The 23,732-nt window shown below is 38.8% G+C and overlaps 1 protein-coding gene across 1 annotated transcript in view; it reads left to right on the forward strand.

Annotated features, from left to right (window-relative positions):
- Positions 1 to 23,732, forward strand: part of MYCBP2 (MYC binding protein 2) — a 246,847-nt gene that overhangs the window by 185,541 nt on the left and 37,574 nt on the right. The window contains 15 exon segments of the mRNA XM_064173772.1: positions 17,086 to 18,747; positions 19,996 to 20,053; positions 20,055 to 20,077; positions 20,080 to 20,118; positions 20,121 to 20,160; positions 20,922 to 20,977; positions 20,980 to 21,107; positions 21,109 to 21,141; positions 21,143 to 21,168; positions 21,611 to 21,621; positions 21,624 to 21,671; positions 21,674 to 21,776; position 21,977; positions 22,921 to 23,076; position 23,268. Coding sequence (XP_064029842.1) covers positions 17,086 to 18,747; positions 19,996 to 20,053; positions 20,055 to 20,077; positions 20,080 to 20,118; positions 20,121 to 20,160; positions 20,922 to 20,977; positions 20,980 to 21,107; positions 21,109 to 21,141; positions 21,143 to 21,168; positions 21,611 to 21,621; positions 21,624 to 21,671; positions 21,674 to 21,776; position 21,977; positions 22,921 to 23,076; position 23,268 — 2,385 coding nt within the window.

The following is a 23,732-nucleotide window of genomic DNA, read 5'->3' on the forward strand; positions in this document are numbered from 1 at the left end:
TTTATTGCTACCTTATATGATTATTCAGACATTCCAGCTATGTCTGGTGTTTCTGTTCTCTTGCTTTTGAAACAAAAAGAAGATGATGGCAAAATTTATTTAATTTTTTTTAGGTAATACAAACTTGCATACACCCAACAGTCATTCTCTAACTCCATAAGAAGGCAATTAATAATCACAAGAAAAGTGTTGTAAATACTGGTATTAGCTGCTACTTCCTAGGATATCTAGAATGCTATCAAAATTACATTAATTTGTGGAATAAAGGGGTGCTCTTAGGATTTGCTTTGCCTGGTGGTGGTTAAAACCTGAGATGCTCTCAAGGTGCTGGTGTCTCCCAGCTCATATTACTGTATGCTATTACTCTAGGCTTCATATATTTCTACTGGTCATGTATTTTTTTGAGAATTGGCATTCAGAAATTAAATCTATTTTTACCATGCCATTTTTTTAAGACCTTCATTTGCCTCATAGCATATGTATGTAGATCTTCAGTCTGATCATGAAAATCGGCATGACAGATATTTGCAAAACCAAGCAAATATTTACCAAAGACTTGGCACAGAAGTACATTTGCCAAAGCCTAAGTACATGTTCCTTTTCCCTTCTCATCAGTTTTTCCTAATATTTTTCTGCATGTTTTGTTGCATATGTGTATTACTGTAATGCTAGGGATTTGGTTTTCTTTGGCTGCTTTTCATTTTCTTTTTATCAAGGCAAATATATGTCTCTATTTTGAAATGTATTAAATAGTCGCAGTAAAACCCCTCTTAATCTTTTTAAGTAGTTTTACTGCCATGCATGAGGTGAGAATTTTATGTTCAGCCGCAACCATAGTTGTATGTGGCTAAATGAAATTTATGAACTTTTCCGTTATCGTCATTTGAAGTTTAACTGAGCACCATTTTACTCTGCCTTTCTGGAGAATGACAAGTAACAGGTTGTAGTTTTGACTGTTTTGCCCACTACAGGTGACCAACTGAGTGCCATACTGAATTCCATTCAGTCACGGCCAAATCTCCCAGCTCCTTCCATCTTTGATCAAGCTGCAAAACCTCCCTCTTCCCTAGTCCACAGTCCATTTGTGTTCGGACAGTCCCTTTCCTTCCAGCAGCCTCAGCCACAGCTTCAGAGTAAGTTTGTCAGCCTTACCTGCTTCATCAGTCCATCTCTGCAGCTTTGACATTCCTGTTCTCAGTTGCTTACCAGCTACTAATCAGCACACCTTTCTGATTTTGTTTTGCTAATTTTTTTATGATTCAGAAGCATGCGAGGTAATGCTCCCAAAGTATACTTGTTCATCTTTAATTTCTACATTGACAATATTTTTGCTGTTCTATGTGTTCTGCAGCACAGATGAGTCATGAAAGTGCATTTCCAATATTGTGTGCGGCTCTTGGGTTTATAAGTAAGGTATATGGTACAAAATGTTTGTATTTCTCTTAACATCAAAAAAGGACTGCAACAAATTCTTAGGTATTCAGTTTTTGTACCTTCTAAATTCCTGTGGTCATCATTGCCTCTAACTTTCTAGAGATATAACTTGACAGTGCGAATAATTTGGGACTCTTTGCTAGAATTCTATTGAGTGCTCATAGGATTGGCACAAATATGAAAATTTACACCTAGAAGTGAGTAGCAGGTAACCTGATTACTGGCAAGAGGACAGGAAACCTATTAGCTTTTGATTAAGGGAAATACAAGCTCTGCATTCATGACAGATAGAAGATATTGCAGTATGTTCTTCCTTGTATACAGAATAGGTATAGCGTGGACCACAGTAATACTAGTGTTCTGTCTCCCATAAACCCTCACTCAGTTCTTTCTTGCAGGACCTTGTCAGACAGTTTTCTGTGAAGTCCTGGATCTGTCCAGCACAGCTTATTGAAGTGGCAGTGAAGTTCTTGTGAGAATTAGATTAAAATCTCTTAATTCATTTTCATAAAGACGATCAGAAATAATCTGACAATGATCTTCTAAATTTATGCTGGTCTGAAACCAATGTTCTGAAAGCAGAATATTCCAAAACCTCAGATAAAACAATAGTTGTCAGCCCCAGTGGCATCAGCACACCATCAGTGAGATTTTACCTATTGTACATTCCTTTCCATCACTTGTCTCAGCTTGTTCAGAGTAATGAAGTTAGTTTCTCATTCAATTTTGCATCAGAAAGAAATCTAAATTTCATGTGATTTGTTCTTTAGCTTATAGACCTTTATTGTGGGAAACTTAAAACTCTCAGCATTTTATATTGGCTCCCCATCAAGATCTTGCTCAATGGATTTGCTATACAACAGATGTGTATAAGCTGTGTTCAGTAAGCTACATCCATATTTTGTGTTTTAATAAGTATCCTTTATTCAAAGGAAGCCTTTTTTGTCAGATAGGTAGTCTACTAAATAAAAAAAAATAAACTGGAAAAAATTACAAACTTTTGTCTCATATGAGGTATTAACCAATACAATTGTTTGCCCTTTCAGCTGGGCAAAAATCATTATTCAGAACTGGTATACTATTGCACTAACAGTAATTTGATACAATGACTTTATTTCAAACAGTGTATTGCTTGTTGTACTATTTAATGTATATAATGCAAATTATGCATAAAGGAGAGTATCTTAATGTTTCTATTTCACTTCTAAAATGTAAGAATTATATGGGGGGGGGAAGTTTCCTGTTTTAACTTCCATGGTTCTTTGCAAATTTGTTAATCATCCATTTACAAGTTCATTCAAATTCAGAATATTGTTGACGGGCCCGTAAGACCATATTCATGTGCTTGTTCATTTAATAGTGAAGAAAACTAGAGTATTTGAAACTGTCTAGATTAAACATTTTAGTGGTTATTCTGTTTTTACTTTATTTCTTGGAGCCTTACACTTCAGAAAGTGGATTAATTTTAGAATAACAAAGCATATATTCAATAATAAACATGCGTAGAAGAGTTCTATTTTGGATTGAGTTCTGCTCTAGTTTTTCATCTGTTAAACACTGATGCAGCTGTACTAGTATTGTAACAGAAATTCTTTAATTGTGCAGTTTTCATTCATTATTTCCAAAGCACATTATAGGCTTCTTTTCTCAAACACATAACTTTAAAATTAAATTCTTTTTACAACGTATCCCAAAGCTCCATATCAAGTCTGCCAATGATGGCAGAGGTTGTTTTTTTTTTTTTTCATTAGAAGAGTTTTTAGCTAGCTGTTCATTCTGAGTAATGATTTCTGTGCTTAGGTTTTCAAATTCACTTAAAGAAGAAGGGAACAGTTTTTCACAATGTTTTGTCTTCCAATAGTCTGTGGTTATGTTTTTTGTGGTAATGTTATGATTTACAGATATGATGCTTGGACAAAATAAGAAGTGTCTCTGCTATTCTTTTCACATCATTAATTGGTAAGCCAACATGAGTCCTGTGTATTTTGTCAAAGGATTTGTTACAGAAGGGATATTATAAAAAAAAAAAAAGGTGGAACTCATTTTGTGGTGTTTGCCAGAACTCTGTGAAGGGCTACTTGGGCTTTCCTACTTAATTCCTTTGTTGACTTTCACATTTGGTCACACAGCAGGAAAAAAACTGGAAGATTGTCATGGTTTTGTCATGTCGTCTTGTCAATCTCTTGTGCAGCTTCAGAGTTTTTGTTTGTTGTTTTTTTTTAAAGTATAATATATCTGGAACTGAGAAACAGCTGTATTGGCTTGGAATTTTAGCAGGCCCTTCTTCTAGGAGGAGAACAAGCTTATGTATCTTTCTTCCTCAGTTATTTCCACAAAACAGACTGTAACTGCTCCACCTTGCATATCCTTAATTCTGAGAGGTTTGTGAGATCCATCAGTACCAGGTTTGCCTGGGACTGCAGCCTCCAGTAGCAGATAGACTATTGCTGAATATTGATCAGTTTGTCTCTGAACTTTGTGAAGAGCACAGAAGGCTCAAATTTATGCTTGAATTTTCAGTATAGCTGAAGTGTGGAAACCTGAAGGGTCATGGAAGATCTTGTTGCTGGGTTATAAAACTCCCTAGACATAAGTCAGAGAATCAGGACCTTGCCATGCTCTCTAGTTACAGTTACTGAAATTTAACGATTGAATGTTGAACTTTTAATTTGGGAGATGGAAGTGTGAGACCTTTTCTGTCACCAAAGTTAGACCTTTATACTGTATATGATCACATCTGAGTTGCAATTGCAAATGAAGAATTGATTTATAGGCTCTGGACCCGTCTTCTTAGCTTTATCTGTCAAATCTGCCCTCTTTCACTGCAGCCCTGGCAGCAAACTGAGCAGCTGGACAGCATCTCAGTCCAGACAGAGGCTGCAGTGCTGAACTTCTGCTCAATATGCTCAGTGTCTGTCAGGCTGCTTCCTTTTCAATCCATGCTGTGGAGCCACAGTTTAGCGTATGGTCCAACCATACATGATCAGCATCTACCATTCCTGTCAGGAGTTTATTAGTACTTGCCTTCAGTTTTGTACTATTACTTTTGTTTGTTTTATTAATTTCCTCTCTAGTTACCAGTTACAGAGCAATTGGAACCACTAGTTTTACTTGCAGTACTTAGAGCTGTGTTTCCTAGCCTGTAGAGGCAACACAAAATACCGGTATGCATATGGAGCAAATCCTCCTTCTTGGAGTGTTTCAGTAAAATGAAGGGAAAGAATGTTCTCAACCAAGCCCTCAGATCTCTTCCTGTGTCTTACTGACATGGCTTGTCTTGTGATGCAGCCAGAGAATTAGTTTTATTGTTTTTTTCAGATGCTGCATATTGTCAGAGCATCATTCCTGAAAATTTGAGCCAGTAAGTTTCATGCTCTAGGCTTTACTGATTTGCTGATTAAAGAGAAGTTAAAAGCATGATTTTTTCCTTCTCCTGGGGACTGGTATGGCAAATTTTGTAGGAAAATCACAATCTTGTTTTAGAAATACTCAGTTTATCACATTGTCAAAAAGTATCATTACAAAATACAAAATTATAGAATAGTTTTTATATACCCTTAAAGCGCACAAATCCTCCCATCAGTTAATGAACTTTGGCTCAAGTGTTGGTGCTTCAAATGCTATCTTTAGATAAAGAGCACTGGGAATGTTTTTCTAAGGACTCTGCTTTTCAGATTTTGCTTCCCTTCACTCGCTCGTTTCCTTACTACAACAGTATCTAATACTTTTCTCGTTTCTAATATTTAATGTTCAAATATTTATTTGCTTTGGAATATTTTCGCACAAGAAGAGTCCTTGCACAACTGTCACTATGGCAGTTAACATTTTAGGATGCCAAAAGATACATTTGATTTCAGTGCTTGAGGAAATTCAACTAACAGCCGTATTGCGACTTCCATGTCAGTAGCAGTGAGTGAAAGAGAAATGCCTCTTTTTGTAGAGGCATTAATTTCTTAGGCAAAAGCAGGTCAGTTCTTTCCTTCATCATGCAGAAAAGCAGTGGCATTTCAAAAGGAACTTGAACTCCAAATAATTTTAACATTTTGGCTTAGAATTTGTTTTAAAGAGACTAATGTGAACTGGTTGGTAGCATGTCACATCTCCTAGACTGGCTTGCTAGCATGCTTCCTTGGAGGAGGCAGGCATGGCTGCCAGAAAACTGCATCCTGCCATAGGAATTGAACTGCCTGTATGTCGCCATATGGTGTAGCTTTTCAAGCTGGAACTATTTTCATGTTCAAGGACAATATTACTAAAGATACAGTCTCACGTTCCAGTGCAACATGAGATTGACATTTTTGTAGTCTTTAGGGTGATTGAAAAGGAAGCCAGGAATCCTGACCTTTTAAAATGCTGGTCTCTGCAGTTATCCTGGGTAAACAAACATTGTTTGTCAAAGCACTAAGGAGATTGTGGGAAACTCATTCTGTTTGAACCACGTTCTCCTTGAAATGATTAATAGTAGTACCTTGTTCAGTGTAAGCTAGGCTACAGCATTACAAAACGTACATATTCTCAGGCCTAGAAGGAAGTTTAATGTGCTGTCATGAAAATGTATTTAGTAAATATTTTAATTTTGTTATTCATAGAGTAAAATGCTAATGACTGGTTCTACTGCTGCTTTGTGCTCCTGATGTGGTTTTCTACATTTTACCTTTAAAAATCAGTGGAGAAACATTCTGTTACTCAGGAGCTATAGAGTTGATATTGTGTTGCTTCAAATCATTTGGAGGCACTAAAGTAGATAATAATCTTCTTAAATCTGTGCTAACACTGACTTTGGAAAATTTAGATTGTTTTCTTGTTTTCAGGCATGAAATTCTTTGATGAGAAGGTGTTCACTGTTTTGAAGAGTGAAAGAGTAGGTTTTATAGAACTGTAGTTCATTGCATAAGTTAGGGGAGGGACTATTTACAAGGTCTTGTAATGACAGGACAAGGGGTAATGGGTTTAAACTGAAAGAGGGGAGATTTAAACTAGATGTTATGAAGTTCTTCACAGTGAGGGTGGTGAAACATCAGAGCAGGTTTCCAGGGAGGTTGTGGATTGCTCCCTTCCTGGAGATGTTTAAGGTTATGTTAGATGAGTCATTGAGCAACCTGTTGTAGTGGAAGGTGTCCCTGCCTATGGCAAGGGGTTGGAACTAGATGATCTTTGAGGTCTCTTACAACCTAAACCATTCTATGATAGAGGGTTTAGTATATTAATTATGTAGAGGTTAGTAGATGCTTTGCCAGACAAAAAATAGCCTTAAGCAGTGCAGGTGTTAAATTCACTTACTTTCAATACACTTAATCTTACTGCATTTGTACAGAAGAGTCTCTCTGTGCTAGTTTGAAGCAAGCTAGAATGTTTTGGTGAGAAGAACTAGATGATAGGCTGTGAAAGAAAAACAATGGTGATGTCTACTCCCCTCAGAGTCTTGCTGAAGAAGAAACAAAAACATTAGATAACACTTTCCATATTTTGTCGCACTCTGCCTCGGGCTGCTGGCTGAGTAACATCTTACTCCCTAACCTCACCTTCCACTCACCTTTGCTTCTTAACCTCTTGGCTGAACCTCTGTTCTTCTTTAGGACTGGGGTAAGGTTGAGAGGGGCAGGGGTAAGGTGCAGGGGTGGTTGAGAGCCCCTCCTGGGGACTCAGGTTTCTGGGAGGGGAGTTGTGTTTCTGTATTACTTTTTACCTTGTATATTTCTGTATATAACTGTATATATTGTAAATATCTACTTGTATATTGTGCTAGCTGTAAATAAATAGCTTCATTTATATTCCCAGAGCTAGCTGAGACTAGTCTGGGTGATTTCTAAAATATGGGGGGGGCGGGGAACACCCAAACCATCACATTTTTATTTGGCTTCCCCAACATGGGGCAAATTCATTTGAGTGATTGTTAATTAACTCTGGGAATCAGAATGAAGCTAATGAAGCAGCTCTTTTACTCGGTGGGGGCTATTGTGTGGCCTGTTTCCTGTTTTCTTGCATACAATTGGATCAAAGCCCAAATTGTTTATTAGTTTCTTAATGTAGCTTATACGAAGGCTAAAGCTAGACTCACAACCATTTTCTGGTCCTGGGGTGATCTCATTCTTGGGTATGCTGGTTTTAATGTCACAGAAAATCTTACCAGTAGCATTACAGGGGTATTTGCCAGTAATATTACAGGCTGTGAAAATGCTTCTGCTTTATCCACTGCATTCATGAAAATTATATTACCTACAAGTCAGGCAGACCCTTGTTCAGAATTTTATTCACGGAAAACTGTGGTATTTTTGTCAGGTGTCAATTTATGTCTTGTAATTTTGATTTTCATATTAATTCTGGCATTATGTGTGAAAAATTTGAATGCAATGTCTGTGAAAGCTAAAAAGAAAGAGAACGGGACAGTGTCGCAAAAACAAATCGATCCAAACCAAAACAAAGATAACTCAGAAACACCACCTCTCTCCCAGCCAGGCACAGTCACTACACTTCCCTCTCCAGATTCTGGGAAGTCTGCCAATAATCCTAGTGGCAAAGATAACAAAGCAGGATTGGCAGGCATCCCAGGAGCGCAGGCAAATAATACTACTAATAATACTAGTAACACTAACTCAGCCAGTTCAAATCCCCAGAACCCTGTTAGTTCTAAGGCAGATCTGAACTCACAGACCTCCACCCAGACCCCCAGTGATTCAAACCCTCCGGTAGACCTGTCAAAATCTGTTGCTGTGCAGGCTTTTTTGGCACCTGCTAAGGCGAAAGCCAAGACACAGCATTTGACAAAGTGTGATTCAAAAGAGGATGTAAGAGAGGGGACCTCTGGTGATCAGCAGGAGGAGGCATTTAGTCTACGGGACCTGGCAAACATGCTCAGATCCCAGTACTCTGATGAGAAGAATGCTGTAAGATTGGCTGCCAAGAAAGAGGATGGTTCGAGTAAGTTTAAGAGTGTTATTAGGAAGGTTCTGTTTCTAGGCCAGGGACAACCAGATCAACAAGAGGAAGAGGAGAAGGATGACATCCAGGACTCCAACGATCCTCTCAGAGAGGTCAGGGAAGTTAGAAAGGAATACTCAAGGGAATCAGCTGAACCAATCCTAAGCTGGCTAGTAAGATGCCATAGCATTGGTGCCAATGCCCTTCAGGTAGGAGACAAGTCTGCCAAACAGCTAGGACCATTCACCAAGGAGAGTGGAGTGGACAAATACCTAGCGAGTCCTCTTGGTAAGGTTAGCTTATGGACACGCTTTCTGTTGGCTGTGGCTATGAGATATCCTTCCCGAGATGATCTGCCATGGGCAGCGAAGAAGTGGAACACCATTGAGCAGGGAATTAAGCTTCTGAAGGAGTTTGCTGTGAAGGAAGTGCTTTATGGAGATCATGGCACACATGAGCCTGATGATATTCCTCTTGGAACAGGTCTCATGAAGAAGCTTATTAAGCTTGCTCCTTCATCCTATGCTAACATCTTGGCCAACAAGTTTCTATCAAGGAGTGATAATGGAAGATCTTTCACTATTGGTGAATTCCCTGACCAGCTCAGGCAGATAGAGGACAGCTTGTCACATTCTGCCCTAGTCTCTGCCATAAACACTATGACTACAGAGATAAAGGGGATGAAAGTTAGCATTAAGGATGGCATCAAAGACAGCATGAAAGAACTGAAGGAGGATCTTAGAAACATTACCAATCTGGTAAAAGATACCATTCCTGCATCATCTGAATGGGTGCATGTTTCTGCCATCAGGAACAGACGCCCGCCTCCTGCAAGGCAATTCCAGACCAGGAGGAGACAAATTCCACCTAGACATCAGCAATCACATGGGTCACTGTGAATAATTCTGCGTGACAAATAAGGTGAGAACATGAAAAAGTGGGATGGTAAACCTACTTCAGCTCTTTCAAAGAGGGTCAGGGAACTGCAGAGTGGCAGAAACAGAGGCAGCAATGCCAGAAAAGTAGCTGTCACTTCTCCAGCTCCCCAGAGCAATTGCAATTATTCCAAAAATTGCAATTTCTCTCACAACAACACCAATCATTGTGTACACCCTACATGCCATGTTCAGCATTAGGGGTGCCCTGCTTCCAGCCAGGAGGACAAAAGGGATAGTGGAGAGAACCGAATCTATTAGAATGTATTCATTAGGTGGCCTGGCAGTTCAAAGGTTCGGAAATGCAGGGCTTTAGTTGACACAGGTGCTCAGTGTACTTTATTGACATCCAATTGCAAAGGGACAGAGTCTGTCACTATTTCTGGAATCACTGGTGGATCTCAAGAGTTAACTAAGTTGCAGGCAGAGAAAAGTTTAACTGGTAAAGAGTGGAAGAAACATACTATTGTAACTGGTCCTGATGCACCTTGCATTCTGGGAATTGACTTTTTGAGACAAGGCTGTTTCAAAGATCCTAAGGGTCACAAATGGGCTTTTGGAATAGCATCTGTAGAGATTGAGGATGGTAAATTGAAATTGTCAATTAGACCTGAACTTTCAGATGAATCTGCAGTTGTGGGACATCATGACATAGAGGACCTGGAAGTGCCAATCGCAACTCAAACTGTTCATCACAGGCAGTACAGAACTAACCGTGACTCTTTGTTGCCCATTCATCAGCTGATTCGTCAATTGGAGAGTCAGGCTGTCATTGAGAAAGCTCATTCACCTTTCAACAGTCCCATCTGGCCTGCGCATAAACCTAAAGGAGACTGGAGACTCACAGTAGATTTTCATGCCCTCAACGAGGTGACTCCACCCATGAGCGCAGCTGTGCCGGACATGCTGGAACTCCAGTACGAGCTGGAATCAAAGGAGGCTAAATGGTATGCTACCGTAGACATTGCTAATGCTTTCTTCTCTATTCCCATAGCAAAGGAGTGCAGGCCTCAGTTTGCATTCACCTGGAGAGGAATCCAGTACCAGTTCAACCGTTTACCTCAGGGGTGGAAACACAGCTCAACGATCTGTCACTCAGTCATCCACAATGCACTGGAGAAAGGTAAAGCTCCAGAGCACATCCACTTCATTGACGACATCATTGTGTGGAGCCAAACTGCTGGGGAAGTCTTTGAGAAATGTAACAAAATCATTGACATTCTGTTGCAAGCAGGTTTCGCCATTAAGAGAGACAAGGTCAAAGGACCTGCCAGAGAAATTCAGTTTCTGGGAGTGTGGTGGCAGGATGGTCACTGTCATATTCCATAGGATGTGATCAACAAAGTCTCCACCATGGCAGTTCCCACTAATAAGAAGGACACTCTGTCTTTCTTGGGTGCCGTGGGATTTTGGAGACTACACATTCCTGGTTTCAGTCCAGTTGTCAAACCTCTGCATATTGTGACTGGTAAGAGAAACAATTTTGAGTGGGGACCTGAACAACAAGCAGCCTTTGATCAAATCAAGTGAGAAGTAGTCCATGCATTGGTCTTGGGACCTGTGCGATCTGGTCCAGACATTAAGAACATTCTGTACACAGCTGCCAGTGACAATGGTCCAACTTGGAGCCTTTGGCAGAGAGCTCCAAACGAGACACGTGGTCGTCCACTTGGTTTCTGGGGTGGTAGTTACAGAGGTTCAGAGGCAAATTACACTGCAACAGAGAAAGAGATACTAGCAGCCTATGGAGTGAAAGCAGCTTCTGAAGTGATTGGAACTCAGTCACAATTGCTTTTAGCTCCTAGATTGCCAGGTGTCATCTGGATGTTCAAAGACAAAGGTTCATCACCACATCATGCCACAGATGCAAACTGGTCTAAATGGGTGGCATGGATAACCCAACGAGCACGAATGGGCAATCTTGATCGACCTGGTCTGGTGGAGGTGATCACCAACTGGCCAGAAGGTACAGACTGTACCAAACCTTCAGAGGAGACTGGTGCTGAGGAAGCTCCTCCCTGAGGTAATCTCTCTGATCAGGAAAAGAACTATGCTTTGTTCACAGATGGTTCCTGTCATCTTGCTGGGAACAAGCGGAGATGGAAGTCAGCAGTCTGGAGTCTACCAGGACAGTTACTGAAGTGAGAGATGGAGAAGGAGAATCCAGTCAGTTTGCTGAGATAAAAGCTGTTCAACTTGCTCTTGATGTGGCTGAACGTGAGAATTGGCCTATCCTTTACCTCTACACTGACTCACAGATGGTAGCCAATGCTCTATGGTGTTGGCTAAAGGACTGGAAGGCGAATGGTTGGCAGGGGAAAGGAAAGCCTGTTTGGTGTGCTGATCTATGGCAGGACATTGATGCATGGCTGGAGAGAATTCCATTGAAGGTGCGGCACGTAGACGCACATATGCCTAAGAGCAGAGCCACTGAGGAACACCAACACAACCAGCAGGCAGACCAAGCTGCTAAGATTTCTCAAGTTGACACCAACTCTGATCTTCACCTTTATTGGAAAGACCGAGGTGAACTGTTCTTAGCTCGGTGGGCCCATGATTCGTCTGCACATCAAGGCAGAGATGCAACATGCCGATGGGCACACGATAGGTCAGTTGCCTTATCCATGGATGCTATCACCCAAGTCATCCACGACTGTGACATTTGTGCTGCTATTCAGCGGGCTAAATGAGTCAAGCCCTTATGGTATGATGAGAGATGGTCAAAGTACAAGTATGGTGAAGCCTGGCAGATTGACTACATCACTTTACCTTGATCTCATTCTGGCAAGCACTATGTGCTAACGATGGTAGAGGCAAGCACCGGATGGCTGGAAACCTATCCAGTTCCACATGCTACTGCACGTAACACCATTCTTGGCTTGGAGAGACAAATCATGTGGAGACATGGAACTCTAGAGAGAATCGAGTCAGAAATGGCACTCATTTCAAGAACAATCTTGTGAAAAACTGGGCCAAAGAGCACGGTGTTGAGTGGATCTACCACATACCCTACTATGCTCCAGCTTCAGGGAAGATTGAGCGCTACAACGGTTTTCTGAAAACCACCCTAAAATTCATGAGGGGTGGAACTCTGAAAAGCTGGGAAAAGCATTTAGCACAGGCTACCTGGTTGGTAACTAGTAGAGGTTCAGTAAACAGAGCAGTACCTGCACAATCAGACTTGGTCCAAACAGTAGACAGTGATAAAGTTCCTGTTGTACGTGAAAAGCATCTGTTAGGGAAAACTGTTTGGGTATTTCCTCCTTCGGGTGAAGCGAAACCTGTCTGAGGGGTGTCTGCTGAAGGTCCTGGTCACACATACTGGGTAATGCAGGAGAATGGTGAAATCCAGTGTATTCCACAGAGAAATCTAACCTTAGCTGAGAAAGTCTAAATTCAAAGTGTATAATACAAGCTGTTAGTTTTCTGTTCTGGGTACCATCAGTGTCCAACACTGAAAAAATCTATGAGATAATCTACAGTACATGAGCATGAACCCAACATCATCTGGGAGTCCCTGTTCTCGTCTCATCTGTGAGGAGACAAACTGTTCTGAGCTTTTGAATCACCTACATCTGAGATAGCCGGAATGAAGTGTGAACTGAACTTGTAAAATTCTTTAGTTTAAATATTGTTTTAGGGTAGATCAGATAATTCTCATCGATAATCTGAGTGAAGTAGACAGGGGTGGATTGTGCTAGTTTGAAGCAAGCTAGAATGTTTTGGTGAGAAGAACTAGATGATAGGCTGTGAAAGGAAAACAATGGTGATGTCTACTCCCCTCAGAGTCTTGCTGAAGAAGAAACAAAAACATTAGATAACACTTTCCATATTTTGTCGCACTCTGCCTCGGGCTGCTGGCTGAGCAACATCTTACTCCCTAACCTCACCTTCCACTCACCTTTGCTTCTTAACCTCTTGGCTGAACCTCTATTCTTCTTTAGGACTGGGGTAAGGTTGAGAGGGGCAGGGGTAAGGTGCAGGGGTGGTTGAGAGCCCCTCCTGGGGACTCAGGTTTCTGGGAGGGGAGTTGTGTTTCTGTATTACTTTTTACCTTGTATATTTCTGTATATAACTGTATATATTGTAAATATCTGCTTGTATATTGTGCTAGCTGTAAATAAATAGCTTCATTTATATTCCCAGAGCTAGCTGAGACTAGTCTCGGTGATTTCTAAAGTGTGGGAGGGCGGGTAAATCATCTCTCTAAACCAGAACGTTTTCCAGGATACAAATTCTTTTTAAAATTACTAGTTTAGTGAGAATTGTATTTACTTTCTTTTCTAAACAAAGGATTAGGAATCACAATTAGCATTATTACCAACATTATGATAGAATTGAAACTCCAAGTTTCATTTGGGGTTGTACGTCTAACTGATTTGGTGTTAGTAGACTCTACTGAAATTGTCTTGGACTACAAGAGAATTTAACTTTGGGGTTTTTTGGTTAAGACAAGGGTTCGTATGATTTGGGTTTGTGTCTACTGTTAAATAGAAACTCTTCTACTGTTAGTAGAAACTGCAGTTTTCATTATATGTGAAGTTTTTCAAAGCATTACACTGAGGTGCGTTCAGGTGTGAAAATATAGTTATGTTGCATGTATATGTATTTTTATTATTCCGTCAATTACTGAGACTTTTTAACACAAACATCTAAATGGTCTCTAATTTTCTCAAAAGAATGTGACAATTAGTTTTATTGCCGTTTAAAATAATTAATTTCTGAATTTACAGATCAAAAGTTCACATTTCAAACCAGAGTTTGGTTAAGCTAGATAGTGCTGGGTTTTATTGTAAACCTTAAATCTCACTGGCTAGTCTACACATAGTAAATTTTTAATCCTAGAAACTAATACTGAAATCGCAGAAGTTCTGAAATTTAGATCAGGGTAAACATTCTGAAGTAACCATTTAGCATTTAAAACTAGGAATCGAAACAATGAATTCAGAATACAAAGGAGATGCTTATAATTTTAAATGCTTGTTTTTATCTTAACTGCTTTTTCCATTGAATCTGTGCTGCTTCTGTGCAACTGTTTCCCACTGTAGAAACTCCATCCTGCTTCCTTGCTTCTCGTGAGCGTATTTACAAAACTAGCGAAGTAGCTGGGCCTGCCTCTGCTATTTCATCTCTGTCTCTCAAACTGAAGGGTGGGTATGCATGCCAACATAGCAAGGTTATTCAGATTTTACATTCAAAATGTTTTGGTTTCTTCCCTCCTTTCATTCATTTTCATGTCATTTGCTGCTTAAAACATTGATTCAAAAGTAAATACTCATGTTTGGTATTAGTTGGGAGCTCTTTTGATAATTCAGTGTTGCCTTTCCAATTGTAGCACTTTCATGATAACTGATCTAGCCATCTTACTGCTTTGTAAAGAGACAGGTGGCTGTTAATCTAATCTAGTAATACCTGTTGTCATACAATAGACAAATTAAATATGGAAGAAGAAAGGTGGGAAACAATATGTATGGGGGAGTTGGGTTTTTTGTTTCCAGCTAATGCAATTTGCTACATAATGCAGTTTTTCATTTTAGGATGTGTTTGGTTTTTTTTTAATATGCTGAAGAGTGTAGAATGTTAATTGGGATTATTTACCTGCATATGTGTGAATCCAAGCATTTTTTCTTTAAAACTTTTTTTTAATTGCTGGAAGCTGCTATTAAGCTATGCATTTCATAAGCAGATTTGTTTTGGAATGTTTTCTTGCTTGGTATTCCCTGATCATGCATATATTTTTCATTTCATACACTGATGAATGTTTTACAGTTTTTTTATGTCCTCTAAGACTATTGTCTTTTCACTGTTTTCTCCTTCACAAGAAATTCTGTAAAAGTCTCAATCTGGAGTGTTTTCTCATCTGGAAACCTTAAATTAATCTTTTTTGTTTGTGTCTGGGGAAAAGCATGTATAAATTAATTATAATTTACTGTTTTGAATTCAAGTATCACAAAATAGACATCTCAACTCATCAGTAGAACTGGTGAGTAACTGAGTTGGCATAAACAAAATTCTTCGACTGTTGGACTGCTATTTAAGAAACCTTTTTTTTTTAATTTTAATTTAGTTAGAACAATCAGTTTCTAAACCACGATGGTGCATGTTATTTCTTTCCTTACTATTCCCCCCATGCCTCTTCCCAATAATGAAACCTGCAGAACTCATTAAAAGAAAAAAAAAAGAGACAGATTGGACTCTGAAAATTTGTTATGATGATTTTTGAATGTTCACATTATAGCCTGCTATTTACATTTGGCATATTTTCCTGAACATAGATTTTTTTTTTTCCTCTGCCTGGAGATACATGAACTCCTACTATGTCACCTATCCTAGGAGAGTACTCTAACCTTCAAACTCGTTTTATGTTCTGATGTAGATATCCTTCACTTTCTCCTGTTGCTGTTTGTTTTTGGAAAAGATCCTTAAATATGGAGGTAGCAAAATAATAAGAATAGTTTTGTAACTTGAGGAAACATCTGGGTTGCTGGAATTTGCTCCAAGTACTGTGAGGTAACAGCAGGAAAAAAATGAAATCACTTAGTGCTTCAATATGTTTCCTAGTGTAGAAATAAAGCTTTGTAGTTGGGAATTGGAAGAAGCTGGTTCAGATCCCGTAACGCTTGAGGAAGTTAATACAAATCTCCCACCATTTAAATAATTACTGAAGGTAGTGGGTAAAAGATGACTGCCTATTCTCTCTGTTCCCATTGGAAACAGAAGTCCAAATTTGCAAGTAGTCTGTGATTAATGGAAATAGTTGTTTCTCAAAAAACATAACCAGACTACTGGAAATAACCTTTTAGTGTCTCAAAATGTGAAACAATTCAAAGTGCTGTGGTCTACTCTGCAAGCGTTATGAAAGGTTCTTCATGTTGAACTAAGGTAAACCCATTTGAATCATCAGAACAACTTGACTGAATTTAAGACTTTGCAATGCTTCATGGGGAGACAGTTCTATTTAATTCACAATTGCTGTATTGCTTAACAGTAACTTCAACGTTGCTTGTCTTAATTTTCAAAATACAATTGTGCAAGAGGAACTGCAAGTGTGCTCACAGAACTCTTAATCAGATTGCTAAATATATTTGCATATAGTAATTTTGTATATATTAAGCTACCCATACTTTTATAGTTCTGTGGATTAATATGTGTATGAAGTTAAGGTGCTTAGGAATAATAAATTACTACCTTAAAAAAAATGGTATCATAGACTAGAGTTGATGGTTTAGCTTAGTGTTTGAAAAAGGTGGGGTGTTTTAGCAGATTGTGTTGTCATATCAGAACATTGATGCTTTGTGGTCTTAAAGTCACCTCAGATTATCAATATGAATAATTTCAAGCATATTTGTCACTCTCACCTGATTTACTTTATTTGTTGTGTTTATTTTCTACACTTCCAGACTTTTGAACACTAAAGAAGATAACAGAATGAATCTTTTATGCAGACAGGCCAACACACCTAGAGATAATAACTAATTTCTGTTGCACCTGTACTAAAATTGGTTAACTTAAGGAAGGAAATTGTTGTTCTTTGGCTAGTGTTTTGCAGGATTGATACCTCCATACTAGTGTTTTGTCTGAATATTTCTTAGCACTTGTTTGTATATATCTATGGGCAAAGAAATTTATTGAAAACAATCTAGAGGGAAAAATGTCTCTTTGTATTTCTTTTAATTTTGAGATGAACAGAAATGTGCTTGAATTTTACTTTGTGCTCAGCTCTTTTAATCCTTGTTCTGTATTATTGAAGGTATTGCTTTCAAAATATGATAACATAATTATAAAATATATTGAACAGGTGACCGAATGAATTTCACAGGAGCTGGTAGACCCATTTCTCCAGCAGGAAAGTCGGACATGTCATCAAAACACAGAGCTGACTGCAGGTCACCCAAACTTGATGTACGAATGAATAGAGTTGTTGGTGACCAGAAGAAACCCAGGAACACAGAAGGCTTATCTGCCAGTGAGTCTCTTATGCTGAAATCAGATGCTGCAAAATTGCGATCAGATTCTCACAGCAGGTCTTTGTCTCCAAATCATAACACTTTACAAACACTAAAAAATGACGGAAGAACAACTACTGGTCTGAGAGCTGAATCTCCAGGGCCAGGAGCCCGGTCAACTTCTCCAAAGACAAAGACACTTACAGCCGTTAAATCTGGTACTAGTTCTCCACGATCCTCATCACCCCATGACAAAACTCTACCTCCTGTTAAAACACCCCATGACAAAGCTCCCTCCCCTGTTAAAACAAAACTTGATCCTCCTCGAGAACGCTCCAAATCAGATTCTTACACGTTAGATCCAGACACCCTTCGTAAAAAGAAAGTACCATTAACAGAACCCTTAAGGGGGAGGTCCACCTCACCCAAGCCAAAAATTATTACAAAAGATGGAAAGCCTGCTACAGAAACTGAAAACAGAGCTCCTTCCCCTCACATCGTACAAGAAAATCTTCACAGTGAGGTAGTTGAAGTATGTACTTCAAGTACTCTAAAGACTAACAGCATTACAGATACCACCTGTGAAGATAACATAGAAGTCAGAAGTGTGGATGATGGTTCTAATAAGGTTCATTTCAGCATAGGGAAAGCACCACTGAAGGATGAGCAAGACATGAGAGCATCTCCAAAAGTGAACCGTAAATGTGCCGGTAGGCATACAAGACCCAAAAAGGAAAAATCTGGCTTTCTTTTCAAGGGAGATGGCTCCAAGACTGCAGAGCCTACCAAACAAGCGATGTCACCTTCTGTTGCAGAATGTGCTAGAGCTGTATTCGCTGCATTTCTCTGGCATGAAGGAATAGTTCATGATGCTATGGCTTGTTCATCTTTTTTGAAGTTTAATCCAGAACTGTCCAAAGAGCATGCACCAATACGAAGCAGTCTTACTCCACAACCTGCAGAGGAAAAAGAAACCAAGCTGAAAAATAGACATTCATTGGAAATATCATCTGCTCTTAACATGTTCAACATCTCGCCTCATGGACCAGATATATCTAAAATGGGTAGCATCAATAAAAACAAAGTCCTCTCAATGTTAAAAGAGCCACCTCTGCATGAAAAGTGTGAGGATGGAAAAACCGAAACTACCTCTTTAGAAACATCCAGTCATCACACAATGAAATCCAAGTCTCCTCTTCCATTAACGCTGCAGCACCTGGTAGCTTTCTGGGAAGATATTTCCTTAGCAACTATTAAAGCAGCTTCGCAAAACATGATTTTTCCAAGTCCTGGTTCTTGTGCAGTGTTGAAGAAGAAGGAAAGTGACAAAGATAACAAGAAAACCAAAAAGGAGAAAAAGAAGAAGGAGAAGATTGAGACTAGGCCAAGGGGAAATCTTTTTGGTGAGATGGCTCAGCTTGCAGTGGGAGGACCTGAAAAAGACACCATCTGCGAATTGTGTGGAGAATCCCATCCATACCCAGTCACTTACCACATGAGACAAGCTCATCCAGGTAAGATTGTGTATTAATTCCCATGCCTGCTGGTAAAATATATAATACACATTTTGGTATTAGTTACTGCTAAAACAATGTCAAGCTGTCTTGTCTAACATTTTAACACAGCTCACTACATAAGATAAGTGTATACTTAGACATACTTAGAAATTATTTACACACTTGTGCAAGTAATTTTAAGTAGTTATGGATGTGGGCTTTCAAAGATGTTGAAGGAGATTGCAACAAGGCTAAAACAATGACCTGACTTTACAGTAGCTCTTCAGAAGCATGCCATTTGTGCATGTTAGGACTTGAAACTGTGCTGATGAAATTGTAAATAAGATTTTAAGTGTGGGATTGGTTAGATTTTTTATAATATTTTATTATTATTCTGCTGCACTCTGCAGAAAATTTCTATTTATCTGCTCTGTCAGCACTGGTTATCAATGACTATTTGTTCAATATGTATCTATAAAAGAAGATCTTAACCTTTTAGGCAGTTTGTATTGAAAAATGCGATCTCAATCTGTTTGTCTGTTATGTGGGGACCTTGCTTTCTTTTTTTTTTTTTCTTCAGTATTTGGTTAATTTCAGGAAAGCAAAGTAAGTCAGTGCTAACAAGACATGATTTTAACTACTCATCTGGGGTTCCAAAAGATGCCTAAGGTTGTTTTCTTCATGAAAGCAATCATAATAGAATCAGCTTACAGTATAGCTTGGAATAAGCAGGCTTGTTAGAGACAAAATGATTTCTGTGTATTCTAGCTTGTAAACCCAATTATTTATCCATGTAATAAAACTCAGTCCAATGTCACAAACACTTGTTAGCACTATATGGGAAGTTAAAGCAAAATTAAGACATCAAGATTCAGCAGTTATCTATGTGCAGAATTTGAGAAACATTAATCAGTAAAGGAATGCTTGTCATTTGTTTTTAGGCTTTGTTAGACAGGGCGTAGGGTCATTTAATGTTGTTAAATGATGGCTATATTGTCTAATGTATTGTGCTGACTTTACCGCAGTTTAGCTGTCTGAATAAGCAGCTATTGGTGCTTTGCATAAGTTCATGATAAAAGTGTGCTTGGGTTTCATTGGGTACTGCTGAGATGCCATGGACACATACCTTGTTTTTTGATCAGTTCAGAAATACTAAAAAAGGAGAAAATAATAACAGGAAAATACAAGGTTCTTCATTCCAAACTTTCTCTTTTGCAGTATTAATCCTTCTGAAATACATGTTTTAATTTTTTTCCCCTCCTCTAGGCTGTGGCCGTTATGCAGATGGACAAGGGTTATAATAGTATTGGCACTTCTGTGAGGCTGGCTGGTAATTGTGGTGATGGTGGTATGGGGGAAGCACTTGGTACTTGGTTTGTGATCGATGCAGAGAAAGTATCTCCGTGAAAAGCAAGCAGCACCAGAGAGAAGGTATTTTTCTCCTCTCTTTCTCATACATTTAGGGTTCTGTTTAATAGTACTCGTATTCACAACTTCAAATAAGATAGGGCCAGTTAAAAAAGATTTTTAACTTCAGAATTTTGAAGGTTCTGGAATATCTGCTCATGTCTCATTGATACGCTTAAAATAATAAGCTAAAAATTCAGCTTTTGACCAAATTTCTTCCCAAATTTGGGAAGATTTTGTCTTCTTGACGCAAATTTGGTGTTTCCAAATTTGTAAATAATGTTACTTTTCATCCCATATAATTGCAGGATAGAATGTAGTATCTAATTTTAAGTATGTGCAGAGTTTATTTAACATTGAATTCAGTTCACTGAAATACAGGTACTTCATAGTTTGTATAATTGTCTTAATCATCTAGATCATTCTCCAGTGTTTTGGCAGCTGTGTTCACATGAAGCAGTTTTCAGTGAGGATGTACAAAACGTTTTCCCTTACATTGGTCTTTCATGAGCTATTTAAATTCCGTGCTTAGATTATACAGATATGCTGAGGTTTTAAGATAAACTGACCAATGCTAATTTACATTTAAACATTTTGCACACAGAATTCATCCTGCACAACTCTTTAGTAAATAAAGTTACAATGTTACGCAAATGTTTAGAAGAGGCATTTTGTAATAGAAAAAAAAATAACGGGAGGAATCAATCAACTTCAATATAAGTACATTGACATATTTTCTTGTGATGACTATAATCTAAAAAATACATGGTTTAAAATTTTTCTAGATTAAACAATCTAGCGAGGAAACCAATGCAAGTAAAGACTCCTCGTGCCTTGCCAACTATGAAGCTCATCAAGTGATTAAAGCCAATGCACTGTATTTACTGTCACTGAGTAGTGCTGCTGAGCCCAGTATCCTCTGCTATCACCCTGCAAATGCATTCCAGTCTCAACTCCCCAGTCTCAAAGAGGGGAATTTCAGAAGACTTCCCCATTAAAATGCCTTTGTCTTTATCTACAGACTTTAGCAAGGTAATTAAAGGAAGTTTGAGTATTGATTAAATTCTCAATCTAACTATAATGTTGGGATAAAAGGGCATGTAAAATAAATTAAATATTAAGTAGATAAATACATGGTTCCCAATTCTTTATCGCCTTTGTTCTTCTGAGTCTTTTATTTCCATGATCTTTTTCAATGCATTTGCTCCAAGAGTCAAATAGGTCCGGAGTAGTTTTTGGGTGCTAAGTATTAAGAGTATTAGTAACAGACTTGGTGCTACTTTTCTCTCTTTCAGTTAAAATAATAAAGTGGAAGGCAGAAGACTTGTGTTTAGTTGGTGTTTGTAATAGATGTCACTGTAGTGTAAAGGAATAGTGTTGTCTGTTTAATATGTATTGGCAATGGACTTTTGTGTGTGTCTTTTTCAGGAACTTGTAATTCTTAGACCTAATTAAAACATTTAATTTGATGTAGGCATCATCATGAAAATTTGTTGGGTACCAAGATGACAACCTCTTCCAGGATGAAGATGAATACTGCGCTCAACTTCAGTACCTGCACCATACATCTCAGTTACTCCTGATGCAAGCCCTAATGTCTTTGAAGAGCCAGAGAGTAATATGAAATCTATGCCCCCAAGGTACTTTGTTGTAATTCTAGGGCACTACATACAAATGCTAAAGCATTAGACTGACTGTAATGGGGGGGGAGATAAAATATTGCCGTAATTAAGCAGCTAAAGTATCAGATCAGCCCAAATCCATCTCCAAAATGGCAAATAGCCCAACCGCAAAAATTGTATGAAGCCATTGTTAGAAAAATTCTTCAGTGAAATCATAGCGTATCAGTATATTTTCAGCCACCAGCAATCCAAATTTGCAGTTGGATTTACAACTTTTAACTGTTTCTCTAGAAAGGTCTTGAATTTTACAACTTAAATATAGAAAAAAAAAAAAGGAATTGCTAAGGACTCTTCAGGGAAATTTAACAATAGCGCTTACTCCAGATCTGCTTGTTTCCCCATAGGCACAAGTATAGTTTTTCTAGAATCTCCAGAGTTGAAGTCGTGATCTAAAGAGACCAAAGACCATAGCTGCTGCAAGCACGTTGAAAATGGTAGCCATTTCCCTCCTGTATTTCTAATTAGCTTATTGGAATACTACAATCTACAATGTAGTCTTTCAGAATAGTGCTTTTCTAACAAAACTCCTTTGAGGAGTGCATTGTATTGGTATGTTCCTTTATTAAAACTATGGACACTATGTCTTCTGAGGCCTACAGGGACAGCATAAGCTGGGAGTTCTTCTGCAAACTGTAAGAATTCCACCGAAAGTAAGGATGAAACATGCCAGAGCAATTGAAAATTGACTTAAGACTTATGATGTTAGAAACTTTTACTTTAACGTAAAGTTCGAAATTTCAGTTGCTTGCATATTAAAAAGTCGCTCCATAGATGTTTTCACATGCATTCTCAGGGCAAATTTGGTCTGAAACTTCAGTTCAGATGTGGTCTGAATGTTTGTATTCTCTCTAAAAACAAATACCCAAATTGTTGGAACTTGTCATGTACATCATTATGTTTGTTTATAAAGCACTTGCATGCTTTTGCACCATGTATAATTTCTATATGTATTCCTTCTTTTCCAACATTTAAAGAGTTCTTGGGTACACAAGAGAAACTTTCATACAATAGTGGCATTGTCCGGAAATGCATTTGCCTTTGTAATTCAAATTTGTGCTGTATGTTTATTAATGGGTCTATAACCTCACTGATTTCTTTGCAGTTTGGAACCAGTCCAATCACAGATACAGATCTTGCAAAGCGTACAGTCTTTTCAAAGGTCATACTCATTGTTGCATCAGAATATGACAAGCAGCACTCCAATTTTGCCAGCACGTGTAAAGCAATCCCGAGGAGACGAGTCCACAGCGAGATGCAGGTAAGAGCACAGCTTCAGAATCAGTGAGCAAATACTCAAGGATGTGACATTAGAGTGTGGGTTCATCTTGGTGGCCCTAGGCAAATCAAATTTTCTATAAATACATGTAGTAGTAGTGAGTCCAGAGGAGAGTCTCATAAAGATATCCAAGAGTTTGGAGTGCCTTTACTAGGAAGTACAGGCTGAGTGAGGGTGGGGTTTGTTCACCCTGGAGAAGACTCTGTGAGGAGCCCTTATAGCTGTCTTCCAATGCCTGAAGGGAACCTACAGAAAAGCTGGAGAGGGACTTTTTTGATGATGTCTAGCATATGGCAAGTGGCGAGTGGTTTTAAAGGTGAGGGAGAGTAGCTTTAGACTGGATCTTAGGAAGAGTTCTTCAGTACAAGGGTGGTGAGACTGGATAGGTTGCCTAGAAAGGTTGTGGACACCCCCCTCCCTGGAGGTGTTTCAAGGCTAGGTGGATGAGGCCTTAGCAACCTTATCCAATTGAGGGTGTCCCTGCCCACGGCAGGAAGGTTGGAGTAGATGATATCTAATGTGCCTTCCTACTAAGTCATTCTATGAATAACGTTCTTTCTATTTATTAATAAATGTTAGCTGTTTGTGAATTGAAGCAGGAGGATTAGCAGCTCTGGAATTTCTGTGGTACAGCTTTT

This window comes from Pogoniulus pusillus, chromosome 3, assembly GCF_015220805.1.
Source record: "Pogoniulus pusillus isolate bPogPus1 chromosome 3, bPogPus1.pri, whole genome shotgun sequence".
NCBI lineage: Eukaryota > Metazoa > Chordata > Aves > Piciformes > Lybiidae > Pogoniulus > Pogoniulus pusillus.